Genomic DNA, 18,161 nt, shown 5'->3' with positions numbered 1-18,161 from the left:
CCGCGAGCGTTAGAAGAGGAACGCAAGCGTGGTGTATATTCCTCTGCCTGTACGTGCATGGACAACAGGTGAAGTATATACCTGGTAGGCATAGCAATTTCCTGAAGCAGGACCTAAAGCCTGAAGTCTGGATCTAAGGGCACAGCTCTGGTCCAGTCCTACCTTAGGCCCATTGAGGATACCACTCTGCCATTGCTAGTAATACTATCTCCCAGGTACACTGCTAAATCAATGTTCAGTATTGCATCTTGGAAAATAACGTCGTAAGAACCAGCGCCAACTGCCCTTATACTCGTGGATGGTATTAGGTATCTGTTGGTAGAGAACGAACGAGGTATTCAGACTATCTGCATTTGCCCATTTCTGTGTGCAGACCTCGAACTCGACTATACCGCCGGCATGGAGGGAACCTAGGTACCCTTCAACTCCCCCACCCACTCTGTCTAATCCCAACGGCTAAGGGACATGCTCGGTCTTCCCTACACGTGTAACTCTTCTTGGCCTTACTAATTACGCAGCGGCGGACATGTATCGCAGCGAGTTCGTACTTCACAGACCTGGCACCGTATTCTCCCTAGGCACTGTGCAGCCAAAATTGTCCAGGTCAGCAGAGTCCAGACTGACAGTTTTGCCGCCGTGACGTAGACATGCCATCGGTGGCGTAAGCCCTCGTGAATTCTGCGGTTGCTACGGCTGCCACGTGCTTACTTAAGGTACAGCTGTATCTGCCCACGTGTTCCCTTCGAAAAAGGAGGGCCATTCGTCATGCTTGTGTGGCGACATGCAAGCTGTTTACTGAACGCTCGCCCCTGGCTTTCTTTATATTCTGAAAAGAGCCACACTCTCCCTCTGATCGCAGACTCACCTTTTCGGCTTTTCCTACCTACCCATCCTCGTCTCTAACGAAATCTAGCACGCTACAATTCCCACTATGGCACACCGTCTCCGAGCCTGGTTGAGACGCTATCTCGCACCTCATCAACCTTATCAACGTCCTCCGACACCCCCTCCCCCGTACGAAGAAACCACATGCCCTATTCGAGTTGATCCGATCCCAGGCTACGCCCCAGTCCGCGATCGAAATCCTTATTTTAGCATCCCCCCACCCGACCCGGACGTCCTAGTTCCGTACGACTTAGCTGATGTTGCAGGCTGGATCGCGTCTGCCGCTGCGAAGGCACCGCGAGGCAGCGTAGTAGCCGTCGCCGCTAGTTACGCGAATATCATCGCAACTACGGCGTATTTGTACGCCGCAAATGGATTTGAATCCGGAGTAGATTATTCTACGATATACTCCTCAGCGGTACGAAACGCTTATGACTTACAGTTTCATATACTGCCACTTGGTTATAGGGGCCTTTGTGATATCTCCGCTGGTTTGCTCGGACTCTTCGAGTTGATGCGAAGATATCGGGACTCGCCAGTCGATCTTGCCACGACTGCTCATCGGGTTGCCGACCTCGCCCACGCAACGGCCCGAGTCATTGCCAACGGTGTCGCTGCCTTGGAGCCGACGCAGGACATGGACGAACAGAACAAGAAAGCAGTGTAAGCACGCCACCGTCCGTATAGAAGCAGGACACCCGACTGACGAATACGACGACTAGGGATTCCATCGTCGCTACAGTTGTCGCCGAAACTGCCGCTGCTCTTACCGCCGCCGCTCAAGATGAAAACAATCCCAGTCAGCATGCGCCGTCGCGGATAGGTGCAACAAAAGTCATTGGAAACACTGCAAAGGAGTGAGGGAGCATAGCCCATGGAAACAGGATACCAAGAGAGAATATAAGTACAGTACAAAAGACAGAAGCGAGGCTGGCGGGCGGTGAAGCAGATCCAGCAAACCTGGCAAGCCGGACCCTACGGTAACCAACGCCGCAACCAGAATAGCCAAGTCAAATAGTTTATAATCATCGGTCGACTAATTTACTTCACATAAGCACCAACCAGGGTGCCGGCCCCCGATTCGAGTAGGAGAATACCGTGTATTCGCCTCCTCGGTGAGAGTGAGGAGGGATGCTGATGCTCATGTCAATGTCCGGGGGCTGCCCTGGGCTTTTATATACTAGCGAGGCCATGCACGAAGACAGGCAGGGCCACCTGATTAGAACGCCACGAGAGGAAAGAGACTAAGGTGCCCGATGCCACACATTTCACTTCACAACAATAAAAGCACCGGTGAAAGAGGGGAAAGTAGTTTCGAAAAGCGCAGCAAGCGCTCCTCAATCTGACTCTGCCATATAGCACTTCCAGCTCGTCGCCTCCTTTAGAAATTAGATGCCCTGACAAGTCGCTGTACACAATAGTTTGTCCCCATTTAACTGGATCTTCTTGAGCCAAAGGCTCGGTGAGGAGCTCAAGGAGAGAGCCCTCTTGTTGAGCCCTAGGCGCGGAGTGGCAGGGGCCCCGGGCCTGCTGGGCATAACGGTACTGGTGGCGGATGAGCGGCCACCGTGCATAACATGCCATGGCACAGGAAGTTGGGTATTGGCGTGTCTTCCAAGGTTGCGCCCTCCATATCCTAAGTGCTCCTGCTAATATAACAAAAAGGTCAATGAGACGGGAGTTTCCAACACTCTGGCATGTCGCATACTCGCATGTTACTTCCCTGCATGCCCTTGGTGCAGCTGGAAGTGTCCGAGACGTCCGCTCACCTTCGTTTAATGATGCTGCGCACCTTCCCTCATGATGGGAGCAGACGGGTCTCTGCAGTAGGAGCTACGACCGGCGGTCGAGGGGAGATCGGGTATAAGTATCGACTACCCGCCCCGACGCGCGGGCAGCATCTTAAGAGGTCGGCCACACACACCGACACACTGACTGCAGGTAGTGAACCCAAAAAAAAAAAAAAAAAAAAAAAAAAAAAAAAAAAAAAAAAGAAGAAAAGAAAAAAAAAAGACCATGGATGCCGTCGATCTTATCTTTTTCATCTCCGCTGTCAATGACATGGCTAATATCACCGCCGCCGTCGTTACTACTGTCACCATTACTATCACCACCACCACCACGCAAACCGCTACGGCCACGGCGGGGGCAACGGGGTCGGCAAACGTCGACCCCGTCGCCGTTCTCGATATGCTAGCAAACTGGTGCCAAGCTCTAGAGTTAACGAAGTGGCTCCCCCCCCTCATTACCGTCTTGTGGTGGCGTCTTTGGGACTACTGGCGGCGGCGGCAGCAGGCTCAGCCGCAGGCGCGGCGGGCTGAGCTTGTGGGAAAGGCGGCGCATGACGGCGCCCGCGCCGCGATACGGCTGTTGCGGGCTCTCCCGCCCGACGCGGATGCAGTGGTGGAGATCGACGGGCTGCTGGACAGGGCGGAGGAGGGGAAGGGGGCGGTCCATAGCCGTAGACTCGGTACCTACAACGGCCGTCCTCGTCAGAACCCGATGAGACAGCACTCCACCCCCCGAAGGTAGTGACCGTCTTGGTGAACTGATTGAGCTTCAGTGTCAACAAAGCGGCAGTCTTGTGGGGGTTTAGGTGTCGCAAGGGTAGCTAGTCGGACAGCAGCCTCCACCGAGAAGAGGACGGCCATGCATAGCAGCCAGCCCCGACCACAAGCGGGTTGACAATGGTAAGGTTGAAGAGGGCCGGGGGGTTACCCGGCGACGCCCGTGATGGTGTCGATGACGGCGGAGCCTTGCGTGACAGCAATCCGAGCGAAGAATTGGGACGAAAGAAAAGAAACGCAAGAGCAGGCGCATGCGCGAAGGCATTGTGTGGCTAACTAGTAACAATGAGCATTGGATCAGTGAAGCCGCGGCCTGTGGAAGACTGAGAGTCGAGAATTCAGCAGGTGCGGTAACTCTCTAAGAACAGATGGGAGTTGGGAGATCGCAAAGAGCAAGACAATCACGAAAGAAATGCCCGCAAAATATACCTACTTTCTTGCATTCAGCTTCATTGAATTGTCCTTGCCACACTCCCACATAGGACCCAAAAGAAAATCAAACAACTGCTCCATCGTCACTACGCCATCGCCGTCCTACGAATCTCCCGATTTCGGGTTATTGCCACGCTCTCCCATTAACACCAGGTCAGTATCATCGGCGCTGGCCTTCGTAATAAAGGTGGTACTCGCGGCGGGTGGAGCGAGGTGGGGGAAGGGCTCTTGACCCGGTGTTTCCGCGAGCCAACGCTCCATAGCGGGCGAGAGTTCGCCGCGGGTCCTCGTCTTGATGTGCGAGGTGTTTTTGCGACCGCCGCCGGCGCTGCTGCTATCCTCGATTTTGCGCTTTGCCTCGGCCTGGGGAGCTCTTGACCGACGGACGGGAGCAAGCTTTCCGGAGAATGAATTCGTCCGCAGGATCCCCAAAGGAAGCATTGAACTTGGGCCCGGCCGTAGAGATCAGTCGAGCAGCCCGTTGCTGGCGAGCTGGAGGTTTCTGCGCTGGCGTCTGCACAACCGACGGCGAGGGCTCGGCGATATAGTCTTTGTAGTCTTGGTTGTTGGCGGTGACTTCGAACGACCGCGGTTGCTGGGGGTATACGAGGCGATGTGGAGCCGGAAGCACTTACGGAGGAATGAGGTAGGGAGAGAGGGGCGAGGGAGAGACAGGGGCATATAAGATGGAAGCTTGCCTTCTTGATGCATGACTTATCCATGTTGGACGTCGAGAGTCAATGATTCGTCGGAAACGGAAAGGAGGATGTCTTACCTGATGAGAAGACACAGCAGCGACTGTCGGCCGAGAGAAGGGAGGAAGGGCTGTATACTCCGAGGGGTTGGGACGAATCGTCTCTGGAATTCGCCACGCGAATCGCCCTATATGCGTCAGTTACCGTCGGTGGGGTTAACGAGATAGCTCTCCTCGGATTAGTGCTCTTACTTGATCAAGAGGTATAATACTCTCCTGGCGAAAAGAGATAAAAGTGTCGAAGTGGGCGAGGACGCTGTGCTTGTATCGTGCTTTGACTGCGATATGAACGAGCTGCCGTTATCGGCCCGGTTTGAAGGTCACGGCGGAAGCTTAACGACTCGACTCAACTGCGGAGGATGCGTGGAAGAGAGGAGACGACTATTATGGACCGGCGCCATGGCACCTGCTAAAACTATATCCTAATGAGTGTCGAAGTATGTCCTCGGGATGCAGACTTCACATTGCGTGTTAGAGTCTAGACCCGGACATAAAAGGTCTTGCGGTCTGCGGAATGAACTTCAATTGGTTGATGCGATCGGTACTCGGTTCTAGTTGGGCTGGCTGGCACGCCAGTCGCGTTATACAATGGAAGGTGCCTTCCCTTAGATACATTACGTAGGTACCTTAAGTGCTGTATGATGCCAACGCAGCCAATCTTCCCGTCTTCCAGCAGATCCGAAGCCTATCAAGGCCGAGGTTCCTTCTGGAAACGCTGCAATGCAACTGCACCCTATAGTACTCCGCCTTGTCTCAGCCCAGGACCCATGGAAGGTCTGGCCCCCCTCCAAACTAAGGTACCGTCCGCCTCGCTTACAACGCAGACAACGAGCTTCCCAGGCCTTCTACATGTCCTTCCTTCTTTACCTCGCTATCGCTCTACTCCAAGCTGCGGTCGTGATACACAGGAAAAAAGAAGGCCCCCCTAGATCAGTCAACTCCGTATCTACTACTACTGCTATAGTTGCTCAGCCTATCCCCTTACCTATAAGATATGCACACACGATAGGTAAGGTACCTAGTCCCTAGGACACATAGTCTCCCTGTTTGCCGTTCCATGTGAGGTGAAGACACAGCTCTTCTCACCGTCCCCTATCTTCGCAACCACTCCCAGTGTGAGTGCGAGGTCCAATATGTGTGTTAGTTAAGGGAGGGTAAATCCAAGTTGTATCAGACTATCAGACCCAACACTCTTACATTACAGTATGCGCACTGGGACTCTCGTCATGCACACTAAGGAGATGCCCTTATTGCAACCATCCCGCCCCAGCCTAGGACCTGGAGCGGATGAAGCGTCTTGACAAACGGCATCCCCCCCACATTCGAGTTCGCCGACCGCGGATGGATAAGGCCCCGGGGACCATCAATCCTTCCCGTCTCTGGATCCAACTAAAAAAGCACACCATCTCACCTTCGAGAGGTAGGGCATTATCGCGGCGAAGCAAGAAAAAAAACCAGGATGCCGCAGAGCCGCAGATGATCGACGCACCCGCAACGGGAACGCCGCGTTGTTGCAGGGGCAGCTCCAAATCTGATGAACTAATCATGAATGAGCCATATCTATGGAGGCAGTATGTCAAAAAGGCTATTATCATTATCCTAGTGTTGTTGTACTGTAGTGTAACACCGCCAGGGGCCTCCCCTACCACCTCGTAACTTCACATCCGCGCCTTCAGAAACTCGCTAGAACACCGGTATTCCATATCCTCATAACCGGCCCGTTCCCGTCCAATCAAGTCGTCGAGTGGTGAATCTTTATATACACATATCGGTCTTTCATTAGCGGTAGCGGTGTTTGTAACCAAGAAACAAAACGGGAACGCTCCCCTTCCTTTCTCCCGATGCCCAATATCGCATTGTGTCCTGGTTGTCTGGATTTGCCATTCCGGAACGGATCCAAAACAGGGGCCTCCCTTGGAGCGTGTCTTCCCAAGTCTGCAAAAAATATATCATAAGCTTTTGCCGATTGCTTCGCGTGCGCCGGCCCTTCGTAGTCTATCAACCACCCGCCCAGCGAATTGTGGCTGAATGGAAGTGGTCCAGGACTTCTTCTCAACCCCAACACGCATCCAAACCAGATTACTTTGCCTTGGCCTTGCCATTAGCAGTACGGGCCCCCGTAGCGACATCCTTCTTCTTCTCCGCCGCTGCCGCCCGCGTCCGCTCATACTTGGCCTTAGCATCCCCCGTCCACATGGTGCCCAGCAGGCGGTCCCAGATGATGAAGAAGGGCTGCGAGAAGTTGCTCTTGATGCCCCAGCTCTGGTGGTGAATATCGTGGTACGCCGCGTTGTTGCTCGTGATGTGCTGCAGAGGGTCCCATGGCAGCTTGTACCCGCAGTGGTCGTCGACCGTCTTCATCGTGCTGAACGTGAAGAAGACCATGGCCATCCGCGGGCTCATGCAGGCCACCTTGTACGCGGCGCCCGCGCCCAGCGTGTCCATCACGAAGCCCTCGACGGGATGGTTGTACAGCGCGCCGTAGGCGTACGGTACGTACAGGCGGTGGTGTCGGGCGTGCCAGTGGGCTGTCGCAGTTGGGATTTCGGTTAGCTCGAGCGCTCGCTGGGAAGGGTAAGTGGGAGCGGAAAATGGGACAGTGACATACTGTACATCCACTTGTTCACGTGCATCGCCCGATGCATGAAGTACTGCCAGGTGTCCAAGAACGCGACGGCAACCCAGAACTGGAAACACGGGATAAGGACCCAGTAGATGGCCTTGGCCAGCAACAGCTCCCATGTCGCAAACGCTGGCACCGCGGCCCCGGTGACGTCGTCGAGGGTGGTGGTGAGGAACGGATAGTGACCGCCAGCCAGCGCGCCGGCCAGCAGCGGGTGGGTAGCAGCCATGTTCTTAGAGATGGCCGCAGCGTTTAGTCCGAGCACTCCGAGGACGGACGGCAGTGTCCGCTGCGCCAAACGGATACGGGTCGCCCAGACAGCGACGTCATACTCCTCCATACCGGTGGTCTGCTGGGCCTCGGACAGCGTCAAGACAGCCGACGTTATAATCTGAATGACTTGCTCGATAATCACATCGCGTAGCACCTCCCACCTCGACGCCAGATTGCGCTGGGTAATCTCCTCGGGCGTATGCAACCGGTACTGCGGATAGAGGTCGTAGATGTCGATGACGTGGAAAATCAACGAGACAACCCAGTACGCGATGTGCGGGAGGATGGCCAGCAGCCAGAAGTCCGAGATGAAAGGCAAAAGATCGGGCATCGGCCGGGTTTCGTACGCCGGCAATGGCGGCAAATCGGAGGCGACCGTTATGTTCGCCATTGTGCGAGCGGGACCGTGTCAACGGCGAGCAGATGGAGGCGGGAAGTTGGCGGGCGCAAATTCGTGGAATTGGATATGAAAGCTGCCTTGTGACAGCAGCAGAGTCAAGTTAAGAAGTCAAGAATGGAAGATCGCCGGGGGCGAAGAGGTGGCGCGGAGAGGCCGGAGTAGAAAAAGACGATCGCTCGGCGGTGGAGAAGTCAAGTCCCGATTTAAACAGCGAATCGTCTCGCTGCACGGTCCAGAGTTCAATTTCCCGTCCCTCAAGGTGTCTCGCCATAGATGGCACCACTCTCGGGGAATCGAACACTTTACTCCTGATGACTTGACCACCTGTTGTTGAATACATGGGCCCAATTGATGTTTGCTGCATTCCAGGCCAGACCACGGATCATGAAACCTCTCCTATCTGGCATAATTAGACAACGCGTTTCTCGACCGTGTCGTGTCTCCTGGGCCCTGGCAGAATTGGGTTGTTTGTTGGTCTTGGCAGGGACTCATGCAGCCCCGGAGAAGCGGCAAGAGCCTGAATCAGAGGTCAACTCAGGGTTAGGGCTAACGTGGTATCAGGTGAGCCGCGATAGTAGTAGGCAGGGTTAGGGTATGCACCACAGTCTGCAAGTGAGCTCGGGCACAGTACAGCCCAGCTTTGGTTGGCTCACGCCAGTTATGAGGACTACTAGTAATTAGTAAGTAAGCATCCATTTAGAAAAGACTGTACAGTGTACACCTGGGCTAACGTAGGGCTGATAAGGGCTCTAGTGGAATGGCAATTGGATAGAGCGAGACTGGGAGTGGAACGCATGGAAGGAAAATACAGAATCTACAGAAAGGGCCAAAGCAGAGTACGTAGAACGATAGTTACCTTGTACTTATTACGGGTCGATACATTCAACTTCCCTCCATGTCTGAGCAGGGATCAATTGAACTGCGCACGGTCGGTCTAGACAGCCCCCGTTGCCACCAAAAGCTGCCCCGCCGAGTACCCCTCCTCGACCTCTTGGGGCCCCCCGCTCAATTTTTTCCCCAGCACCTAAAACCCAGCCTTCTCTGACGAACGGTTCTGTTGAGACGCTCCTTTCCCATATCCTACAGATAAACACAAGCCATCTGTCAAGATGATTATCTACACCGTGAGTCGGGCAACCCATGGATTCGAGTGCCCTGCACACCAACCATCGCGCGCAAAGGCACGCAGATCCGCTAACATGAGCCCGGCTCCGACCAGGATATTATCAGCGGCGACGAGATCATCTCGGACTCGTACGACCTCAAGGAGGTCGATGGTGTCGCCTATGAGGCCGACTGCGCTATGATTACCGAGGGCGCCGTCAATGTCGGTGCGTCAAACCGGTCCTTCCAGTTTACAGCAAGATCCCGAGTCTTGTGTGTCAGTGGGAAGGGTTTGACCATGGGCTAACGATTCTGACATTCAGACATCGGTGCCAACGCTTCCGCCGAGGAGGGTGAGGAGGCTCTTGACGACCAGGAGGTCAAGGTCAACAACATCATCCACTCGTTCCGTCTCCAGTCAACACAATTCGACAAGAAGGGCTATCTCGCCTACCTGAAGGGTAAGTAACATTAAACTCTTGGTGGGGGCATGTATGTCTCTGGTGGGGACGAGCGCTGACCTGGTTCCTCTGTCCCGCAGGCTACATGAAGGCTGTCAAGGCCAAGCTCGTGGAGGCCGGCAAGTCCGAGGAGGAGATTAAGCAGTTCGAGACGGGCGCCCAGGGCTTCGCCAAGAAGATCATCGCCAACTTCAAGGACTGGGAGTTCTACACCGGCGAGTCCATGAACCCCGATGCGATGTGAGCACCGAATCCTTGTCTCCGCCGGAAAATGGAGGAAAACTAACTTGACCAGGGTCGTCCTCCTCAACTACCGTGAGGATGGTGTGACACCTTACGTCGTTGTCTGGAAGCACGGCTTGAAGGAGATGAAGGTGTAAGGGGTTGGATCTTGCCTGTTTTTTATACCAGCAGTTGCCACAAAAGAACCCCCCGCCCGTCCGCCTCCTCACCAAAACGCTGCGTTTGGAAATTTTACCCAAAACGTATTGGAGCAGAGAAGAGGAGTTCTCCCATGTCCCTTGATACCTCGATGTAACCAAGGGTCTGGCTTAGCCATTGCCCATCAGGGCAACGGACGCGCAAATGTGCACTTCCCTCGTCCACCACTTTCTATCGGTCCTCTTACTTTGCGTCTGCTTGTCTTGGCAACACATCATCGTCCATGGTTAGGTAGCCCATGAGCTCAATGCAAATGGCATCTCGCAACACGACCCGCATCATCAAATGTGACAATCCTCTTTTATTCTCCTTCGCACGCACCCTCAGAACCGGGGCCTCGTAGCCAAAGGAATAGGCGGCGGGGACGGTTCACCAGCTTCCTTATTGTCCCCATTCCCATTACCATATCCCTGTGCCTGTGGCGTACTACCCATACCAACAGCCAAACCGGCCTTCTTCTTCGGAGGCGGCGGCGGCGGCGGTTTCTTCTTCGCTTCCAGCCCTGGCCCAGACCCAGACGCAGTCGAGGAAGGCGGTCTAAGCTGCGCAAAGCGCGACTGGAGCTCGCTCACCGCCGTTCCAGCCCCAGTCCCGAGTCCGGAGGAGGGAGGTCCGCGTGCTGCCGCCGGCGCGGGAGCTGCTGGCAGCGGTTGTGGTGAGTTGGAAGGCGTGTTAGTAGTGGAACCGATCCCGAGGCCGGGAACCGAGATGCCCCTTGCGCCGAGCCGGTTGATGGCTGATTGGTTCAGGTAGCTTTGGCTTGGTGCGGGAGGGGGAGGCGGCCGGGCAGGTAGCGCCGGGGATGCGGAGCGGGAGGGCGACGCTGTCACTGTCGGCGAGGTGCTGGTGGAGGCTGAGGATCGTGGCGGGAGGCGTGGGGGGAGGCTTGGAGGAGCAGGTCTACCTCCGTGGCCTGTGGGTGGTGGTGGTGGTGGTGTGCGGCCGTCAGCCGCGTCTTTTCGTCCTGGGGGCGGCGGCAGATGTGCCGTGGAGAGGCCGGTTGTGTCGAGGCGCCATGGCTTCGGCGGAGAGGGTGGCTCGTCTGCTGCTGGCGCCGCCGCCGCTGCTGCTCCCGCTCCTGTTCGTGGGGGCAGGGTTGGGCCGGTCTGGGGTGCTGGTGATGAGCGGGCGGAAGCTGTTGGACTGACGGCTGCATTGGGACTACGCTTTGGCGGGGGCGCAAAGCTGGATGGGTCGCGCAAGGAGGAGAGGGGAGGGGCAACGTGGTTGGCGTTCCGTCGGGTCTGCAGAGGGGTCTGATGGTTAACAACTCGGCTAGTGAGCCAGGAAGTAAAGAAATTAACGCACATCGTCGCCTTTGCCAATCAGGCTTTTCTGGGAAAATGTCAGTACAGAGTTCGCAACAGTGCCCCATTAGACTTGACATACCACCTGCCCCTTGAGAGACGTTCCTTCCTTCTCGGGATGCCAGCCTTTCTTCAGGATGTCCTTAACTCCTTGCCCTGACATGGCGCAGTCCGTATAAGGGTGAAAGTCACAGCGTGTTACTGGGCATCAGTTACACAAGAATACTGCGATATCAACCTGGAGCGTGGTTTGGAGATCAGTGTCGGTGAAGCAATGAGGCGAGCTGAAAGCACATACATGCGCGAAGGTGGATACAGTGTAAACAGGGTCCACAAACTCACTGAGGGAGAGCCCAGGGACTGTGCACACATACACACAGCAGGGTACAAGCCGGAAATATACATTACAAATAACATACCTTATCGTGCTGCGAAATCTTGCAAAACCGAGTCGCGCTGTCTTCTATGTGTTCAGAGGTCCTGGTGTGACGTAATGTTACCCTGGAAGTTTTGGGCTAGGGTGAAAAGAGATGCCTTGTAAGTTGTGCTTCAGGCAATTAACTCCCTGAGCCTAGGTTCATGCACCTGAATCACTCACAGCGCTTGAACAACTAGGTAACCCTCTCGATACGGTCGTATCTCACGTCTAAATCGAATCAAAACCCCGTCTACAATATACTCCCGCGATCCAACCCCGGACTCAAAGCGGGCGCTTCCCCATCATCGGCTAAGCCAACGGCCCGCAACAAACCGGCACTCTCGCCCTCGCCATCCTCCCTCGCCACGCCCGTACGCAATGCACTCCCGCCACCTCTATGCATCTCTTCACCGTCCCCTGTCTCAGCCATCAAGCTCGTGCGCCTCGTCTCCTCCGCGCCGTTCAGCACATACCACACATCCTTCTTGGTCAACAACCCCTGCAGGGCCCCCCTATCCACAAACAACACGTACCGTAGCCCCAGCTTCTGGAAATAGCTGACCGCCAGGTGCAGCCGACTCCTGCTCGGCAGGGTGAGCGGCGTCTGGTCCATCCACGGCCGCAGGTCCAGCGTGGTGCGCGGATCGGCAAGCGGCTGGTGCGCGAAGAAGGCCTCCGTCTCCGGGGGCAGCGAGCGCGGTGGCTGCGTGGCCGCGTGCAGGGTGTAGGCCAGCTCGGCGCGGGAGATGTAGCCGAGCAGGATGGCGTCGCGCGGGTCCGAGACGACGGGGAAGCCGCGGTAGGGGTGGGACTCGAGGATGGCAGACAGGGACGCGATCGTGTGGCCCGTGGCGGTGAGCACGACGAGATCCTCGATGCGCGTCATGATCTGCGACGCCGGTATGTCCGGGATCGGCGTCGTCTCCTCCGAGTTGTCCAGGAAGGGGTACTCGTTGAAGTGGATCCACGACTCGTAGATGCCCCGCCGCGAGAATGCGTCGCCGACCCATTTGGAGATCATCACGGCCACCATGATGGGCAGCACGTAGGTCAGCGCCCCCGTGAGCTCGAACATGATGACCACGATGGAGACGGTCATGCGCGTGACCCCGGCGAGAGCGGCTGCGGCCCCGATGATGGCGTAGGTGCCCGGCGTGATGCAGGGGATGTCGGGTTCGCAGGAGCGGAAGGCGATGAAGGTGGGTTGGTTGAATTGCCAGATTTCCATGATGATGCCGACGGCGCGTCCTGTGAGCGCGCCTATGGCCATGGACGGCAAGATGATGCCCGCCGGGATCTGGAGCCCGAAGGTAATGGCTGCGAGGCCGAAGCCTAGCAAAGCGGCCGAAATGAGGAGGAGGATGGTGCCGGCGGACGCCGCGCCGGTTTTGCAGAGCCCGAACTGGTCGTCGAACATCTTTGAGCACTCGGTGAAGAGGTTGGCTACCAACTCGGAGCACTGCGCACGCATGTAGTGGTTGGGAAAGTTGATGAGTGCGGTAAGAGAGACAACAAGGACGACCTGACTGAAAGGACCCAGCCACGCCGGCGATGACTTTCTCCACTTGGCCATTTTCATGTTGGCTTTGATGAACAGCCCCCCGTATATGCCACCGAGCATGCCGAGGAGGACGAAGGGGATGAGCTCGAAGCCGTGCCAGCCTCTATCGTATGTCACCTGGTACATGACCAGCTTGCCCGACCGGAAGGGGTCCAACGCTTGGAGCACCATGGCGGCCGTCATGGCACACACGAAGCTCTGCCACATGGTCTTGTCGGGGAAGTAGTACGATAGTTGCTGTTCATGTCAGGATCTGCACTGTAAGGTGGATTGTAGGAGCTTCAAGTTACCTCGAGAGAGAAGAGCACACCGCCGATGGGCGACCCAAAGGCGACAGAAATACCCGAGGCCGCGGCCGCAGACAAGACCTCCCTTTTTCGCGCTGCTCGTGTTAGCTTATGACGCTAAGCGGCCAAGGGGACAAAGCGTCAACGTACCTTCATTGCTGTTGATACTGGGAAACAGCTTGATGAAGACGTTGGCGCAACAGCAGGCGACGTGGACCAGAGGGCCTTCTTTCCCCAGCCACATCCCGGATGCCACCGCCAGGACCTGTCCAGTCAGCAACAGTACCTTACACCAGCCCAGAGAGACCTACCAAACCCAGCGACTTGGTAATCAGGGTCCATATCCCCAGGAACCTCCTGATCACAAACCCGCCCAACACCGTCTTGATCTCCGGTATCCCGCTGTGCCTGGCATAGATGGCGTACTCCTTCACCAGCAGAGCAGCCGACACTGCAAACGTGATCTGGAGGTACAGCTCAAAATCAGCCCCCATAGCCAGCATCATCATCATCATCACCATAATAACCACCATCCACCTCTTTCTCAACAGAAATACGAACTCTGTCCCAATAACACAATAACAGAAAACCTACCGCAAAGACGCAATAAACCGCATACTCCACCGTCCACTCACCCCTGCCCTCCCCGAACACCACCTCCCCCCATTTCCGCCACGCCCGACACTGGCTGGTCCCCTCATACCCGTAGCAGCACGCGCCTTTACTCAGATAAAACCGGCCGCCATCCACGCCCTCCTGGCAGAACCCGTACTTCAGATCGCCCAACCAGTCGGTCGCGACATCGATCCCCGCCGCCAGCGCGCCGACCGCGAGGCCCGTCAGGATCAGCACCACCCACACCTGGCTCGCGTCCAGCAGCCGCGTCACGTAGCCCAGCACGGGCAGCGCGGCGGTGCGCCGGTGCAGCGCGCGCTGCCGCTGCCGCTCCTTGGTGTACTCGAAGATCCAGTCGATCGCCGTCAGGTCCTCGTACCCGGCGCGCCGGAGACGGGGCGCTTCGTCCGCGTACCAGTCGTGTGGTAGCGTAGAAGCAGAGGGGTCTTTGTTGGTGGTGGCTTGGTCGGCGGGGTGGAGGATGTTGAGGCCCGTCGTCGTCGTCGTTGTGTCAGGGGGTGGAGGTGGAGGGTACCGGTGGGGTGGTAGTGGGGGCAGGTCATGACTGATCCGGGGGGACGATGTGTTGTTGTTGTTGTTGCTGCTGCTGCTGCTGTTGAAAGCCCGGCCCGTTAGGGCACTGAACAGGCGTGCGGGTTGGGAGAGGAAGCCTTGCTGCTTTTGTTTTCGCTTGAAGGTCAGCGGAGAGGAGAGGTCGGTTTGGAGAGGGTCATCGCGGAAGATGGGCGTCGCGTCGTCGTCGTCGTCGCCGTCGTCGCCGTCGTCGCCTAAAAGGTCTAATTCGTCCGCATCATCGTGGGTGTCCGGGGCATCATAAGGGTTGCCGTTGTCGTGGCCGGTCGGCGGACGGGATGCGCTCGACGGCGCTGCACTCGGCGCCCCATTGTTCATTGCGCTGATCGGGGGCATGCGGTGTGAAGCGATCGCGACGTATCGGCCATTCTCATCCCGTTCAAAAAGCTTGCGGGGGATTACGTCGTGGCGTTTGAGCGATCCCAGGCGCGCAACGTCCTGGTTCTGGTGTTGAGCCCGCGTCGAGTCGTCTTCGAGTGCTGTCTCGGAGCTGGTCCGTCACTTATCTTATCGCCTTGCAGTGAGGTGAAAGACTAGGAGTGGTCTGTGCGTGCCTTGTTCCGGGCTGGGGCTGAATTGATGATCTGCAGCCCCACTGTCAGCGCAACCTTGTCGATGGTAACGTTTTAGTTACACCGTACTAGGAGTACACGTACGTACGTAAAGTTACAGACCATGCGGATGATGAAATTGGTATGGACATGAATACCATAGGACCGACCTGGCCCAGAACTCACTTTGTTCTTCGGCAGCATTGAACTGCGCATTTAATGTGTACGTGAATGATGCCTTATAGTACAGCTCATCTTAAGGACCGAGATTGGGCTCTATAGGCCGGTCAGGATGAGTGAAGCTACCACGGCACCCGAGCAGGGGCCGTCCATCGACAAGATCAAGACACTGCTTGGTGCAAAGGACGACACATCCCGCTTTGTCGGCCTGGCATTGCTCAAGTCAGTCCTGGATAACACGCCGGAGCTAAGGAGCAATGAGGAAGTCGTTGTTGGCCTGTGGGAGAGCATCCCTCCAAAGTTCCTCGATCGGCTGATCCGCACCGGGTCCAAGCACAAGGCACAGGATTCCTCGGAATCGTCGCGCAGGGATTCCAACGACATGCTGGATCTTGCCGTGTCGGTACTGCACACATTTGCCGCCCTGCTCCCAGAACACGCCAGACAGAACGCTAAATTGCTCGGCCGGATACCGCAGCTTGTGGTGTGTCTCCTCTACTGGTAAGCCATCCCATCAACTCTCGACAGACAGCCAAACCGGCTTATTGACCACCGAGCAGCTCCAATGACACCATGCGGTTGGCGCTCGAGACTCTAGTGAGTCTGGTGAGCCAGCCAAGCGGTGCCCAGATCTTCACGGCCGTGGAGGATCCGTCTCCCCTGACCGAGATTGCCTCCTCGCAACCCCTCGCATTAGACACTTTGTTGTATGCATGGCTCAATGCTATGACGGCAGCCGCAGACAAGACAGATCTAAAATCTAAGATTGACCGTACCATTGGGAACCTTGTTTCGTCCTTCAAGGGCACTGATGCGGTGACATTGCTTGGCTTCTTAGCAAACTTGCTCCCTCGCCTAGAGCCCGAGGTCAGTTGCCCCTGAGCGCGCACACATCAGCACTATAGAGCTAACCACGGTCCTAGGTTCTGCCATTCAACCCCAGTTGGCTACCATCATTAGGCAGGTTCATCCGCGACCTCGTCGTCAGCCGTCCCACAGCCGCTGGCCGCGCCGCCTTCACCAATCTCTCCGCTGCGCTCCTCGAGGTCTACCCCTTACAGGCGCCCCAGCTGCTTTTCGCCGAACGGGGCAGCAAATCAGACAACCCCTTCTCTTACCTCCTCATCAACCTCATCCTCGTCGACATCCGCGCCACCCTCCCCACCCTCCTCGAGCAGCTAAACAGCCCCCAGTATCCCGAAACCGCCAGGCGGCTCGCCTCAGCCTTCAACGTGGTCTCCCACTTCATCGGCTATCTGGTCCGCTCCATGGACTCAGTCGGTGACAGCAGCCTGCCATGGGTCATCTCGCCCGACCTCCTCCTCAAGATCCGCAAGGCCATCTCCGAAACCATGTCCCTGACGACGGAATATCTGCGCGACCGGTGGGACGCCTCGGTTGCCGGCGCAATGGGGCTGCATCCCGAAGCCCGCGTGGGAACCGCCAACACCGCCGCCGGGTCCCACTTCACGCTGGCCTGGGATTCCAAGAGCGACAATGCCGCCGACGACCCGCTCATCCTGGCCGCCGTCCGCGCCCTGGCCATCTGGATCCGGGAAGACGACAACAACCTCCTGCGAAAGGAAGCCGCGGGGCTATCCGACATGTTACTCGACCTCTACCAGGATGGCAGTCAGGGCAACGGCAGCAAACTCGACTTCCGCCGACCGGTGCTGGTCGCTCTCGAGGGGATCATCGTCGAGAGAAAGGGTCGCGAGGCATTCCTCGACAACGGCGGCTGGTCGGCGCTGGCCGACGATCTGCTGTCCATCCTCGAGGCTAGCTCCACCGTCAGCGACGAGGCCGACGCCGCGCGGGGCATCGAGATCGTCCGGGTGCTGCTGCAGATTGCCGAGGCGGAGCGGCCGGGGCCGAGGGAGGCGTGGATGGATGTCGTCACCCGCGTGGCGGCCTGGTACGTGCCCGAGGCCAAACAGTCGCCTGTTGTCGAGGAGTGTCAGGTGGCGGCGCTGCAGCTGGTCACGGCGCTGTTGGCGAATGCGCACCCGGGCATGCAGAAGAGATATGTTCATTCGACGAGCGCGGTGTTGGGGATTGCGAGTCAGCTGAAGAAGAAGACCTCGGGGGATAAGGCGTTGGAAGAGGCGCTGGAGGATGTGCAGGGGACGCTAAGTGGTCTGAGGTGAATCCAACCTCTGTGCGGACTGCTGTCCCATAACTCTCCGGGCCACTGTTCAGACGTGGATCGGCCAGCGTCGAAAGCGGCGGCTTTGCGAGCTGATTGGCAGAGGATTGACGCTACCGGACCTCGAGCGACAGCTCTATGGAGACTAACAATCAATGGCCGGCGAATACTTCGTCTCGAGTCATTACCTACAAACTCAGACGCTAGGCGCCTGGCCGGATGCGGTCTGGAAGCGCCGAACGGATGAATGCCTAGTCTTGAGAATGCACAAGGGATCGTATGTTGCATGGTCCAGGTTGACTGCGAGCCCGGAGACGGACAAAACTCTGATGGAGGTCGCTCTGACGGCTTAACACCTTTCAGATACTATCAGGAGCTGGAACACACTCGGCAGCTACCCAACACAAGCAATGAAAGAGGGCGGTCAGGGGTGGATCGCGGACCTGCGCAGACGAAGGAGGACATGCTGAGAACGCAGAATGGGGGACAAAGTCCGTATTCTCATCAGATAGCAATGAGAAATAGTCCACCTAGGCCATCCATCCTCGCTGAAGCAAACAGC

General features: G+C 56.9%; 8 protein-coding genes across 8 annotated transcripts; 3 read left to right on the top strand and 5 right to left on the bottom strand.

Moving 5' to 3' along the window:
* Window positions 1-800: 800 nt before the first annotated feature.
* B0T15DRAFT_541572 (uncharacterized protein) lies at window positions 801-1,962 on the top strand. Its single transcript, XM_062869868.1, has 2 exons — window positions 801-1,548; window positions 1,608-1,962. Exons 1-2 carry the CDS (start codon window positions 932-934, stop codon window positions 1,744-1,746), a joined length of 756 nt encoding a protein of 251 aa, XP_062717743.1. The 5' UTR covers window positions 801-931; the 3' UTR covers window positions 1,747-1,962.
* Window positions 1,963-4,218: 2,256 nt separating this feature from the next.
* On the bottom strand, window positions 4,219-4,606 carry B0T15DRAFT_514033 (uncharacterized protein; the record flags this gene model as incomplete). Its single annotated transcript, XM_062868091.1, has 2 exons — window positions 4,219-4,479; window positions 4,520-4,606. 2 exons carry the CDS (start codon window positions 4,604-4,606, stop codon window positions 4,219-4,221), a joined length of 348 nt encoding a protein of 115 aa, XP_062717742.1.
* Window positions 4,607-6,505: 1,899 nt separating this feature from the next.
* B0T15DRAFT_287658 (fatty acid hydroxylase superfamily-domain-containing protein) lies at window positions 6,506-8,105 on the bottom strand. The gene is made up of 2 exons (XM_062863662.1): window positions 7,247-8,105; window positions 6,506-7,166 (listed from the first exon to the last, which is right to left on the bottom strand). The coding sequence occupies exons 1-2, from the start codon at window positions 7,923-7,925 to the stop codon at window positions 6,718-6,720; spliced, it is 1,128 nt and encodes a 375-aa protein (XP_062717741.1). The 5' UTR covers window positions 7,926-8,105; the 3' UTR covers window positions 6,506-6,717.
* Window positions 8,106-9,043: 938 nt separating this feature from the next.
* B0T15DRAFT_487206 (Mss4-like protein) lies at window positions 9,044-9,879 on the top strand (the record flags this gene model as incomplete). The annotated part of the gene is made up of 5 exons (XM_062866420.1): window positions 9,044-9,058; window positions 9,154-9,265; window positions 9,362-9,499; window positions 9,580-9,739; window positions 9,795-9,879. The coding sequence occupies 5 exons, from the start codon at window positions 9,044-9,046 to the stop codon at window positions 9,877-9,879; spliced, it is 510 nt and encodes a 169-aa protein (XP_062717740.1).
* A 271-nt stretch (window positions 9,880-10,150) lies between these two features.
* Window positions 10,151-11,696, bottom strand: B0T15DRAFT_287730 (uncharacterized protein). Its single transcript, XM_062863664.1, has 3 exons — window positions 11,330-11,696; window positions 11,249-11,275; window positions 10,151-11,184 (listed from the first exon to the last, which is right to left on the bottom strand). The coding sequence occupies exons 1-3, from the start codon at window positions 11,408-11,410 to the stop codon at window positions 10,264-10,266; spliced, it is 1,029 nt and encodes a 342-aa protein (XP_062717739.1). The 5' UTR covers window positions 11,411-11,696; the 3' UTR covers window positions 10,151-10,263.
* B0T15DRAFT_287670 (uncharacterized protein) lies at window positions 11,321-11,696 on the bottom strand. The gene has a single exon (XM_062863663.1). It carries the CDS (start codon window positions 11,662-11,664, stop codon window positions 11,446-11,448), a length of 219 nt encoding a protein of 72 aa, XP_062717738.1. The 5' UTR covers window positions 11,665-11,696; the 3' UTR covers window positions 11,321-11,445.
* Window positions 11,697-11,793: 97 nt separating this feature from the next.
* Window positions 11,794-15,236, bottom strand: B0T15DRAFT_505042 (chloride channel). The gene is made up of 5 exons (XM_062867519.1): window positions 14,108-15,236; window positions 13,825-13,977; window positions 13,664-13,778; window positions 13,517-13,608; window positions 11,794-13,463 (listed from the first exon to the last, which is right to left on the bottom strand). Exons 1-5 carry the CDS (start codon window positions 15,056-15,058, stop codon window positions 11,916-11,918), a joined length of 2,859 nt encoding a protein of 952 aa, XP_062717737.1. The 5' UTR covers window positions 15,059-15,236; the 3' UTR covers window positions 11,794-11,915.
* A 161-nt stretch (window positions 15,237-15,397) lies between these two features.
* Window positions 15,398-17,723, top strand: B0T15DRAFT_287554 (Neurochondrin-domain-containing protein). Its single transcript, XM_062863660.1, has 3 exons — window positions 15,398-15,954; window positions 16,014-16,320; window positions 16,377-17,723. The coding sequence occupies exons 1-3, from the start codon at window positions 15,566-15,568 to the stop codon at window positions 17,598-17,600; spliced, it is 1,920 nt and encodes a 639-aa protein (XP_062717736.1). The 5' UTR covers window positions 15,398-15,565; the 3' UTR covers window positions 17,601-17,723.
* Window positions 17,724-18,161: the final 438 nt, after the last annotated feature.

The sequence above is a fragment of the Chaetomium strumarium genome, assembly GCF_033439665.1.
Source record: "Chaetomium strumarium strain CBS 333.67 chromosome Unknown B0T15scaffold_7, whole genome shotgun sequence".
NCBI classification, from domain to species: domain Eukaryota; kingdom Fungi; phylum Ascomycota; class Sordariomycetes; order Sordariales; family Chaetomiaceae; genus Chaetomium; species Chaetomium strumarium.
This window is presented reverse-complemented; position numbering and strand designations above follow the sequence as displayed.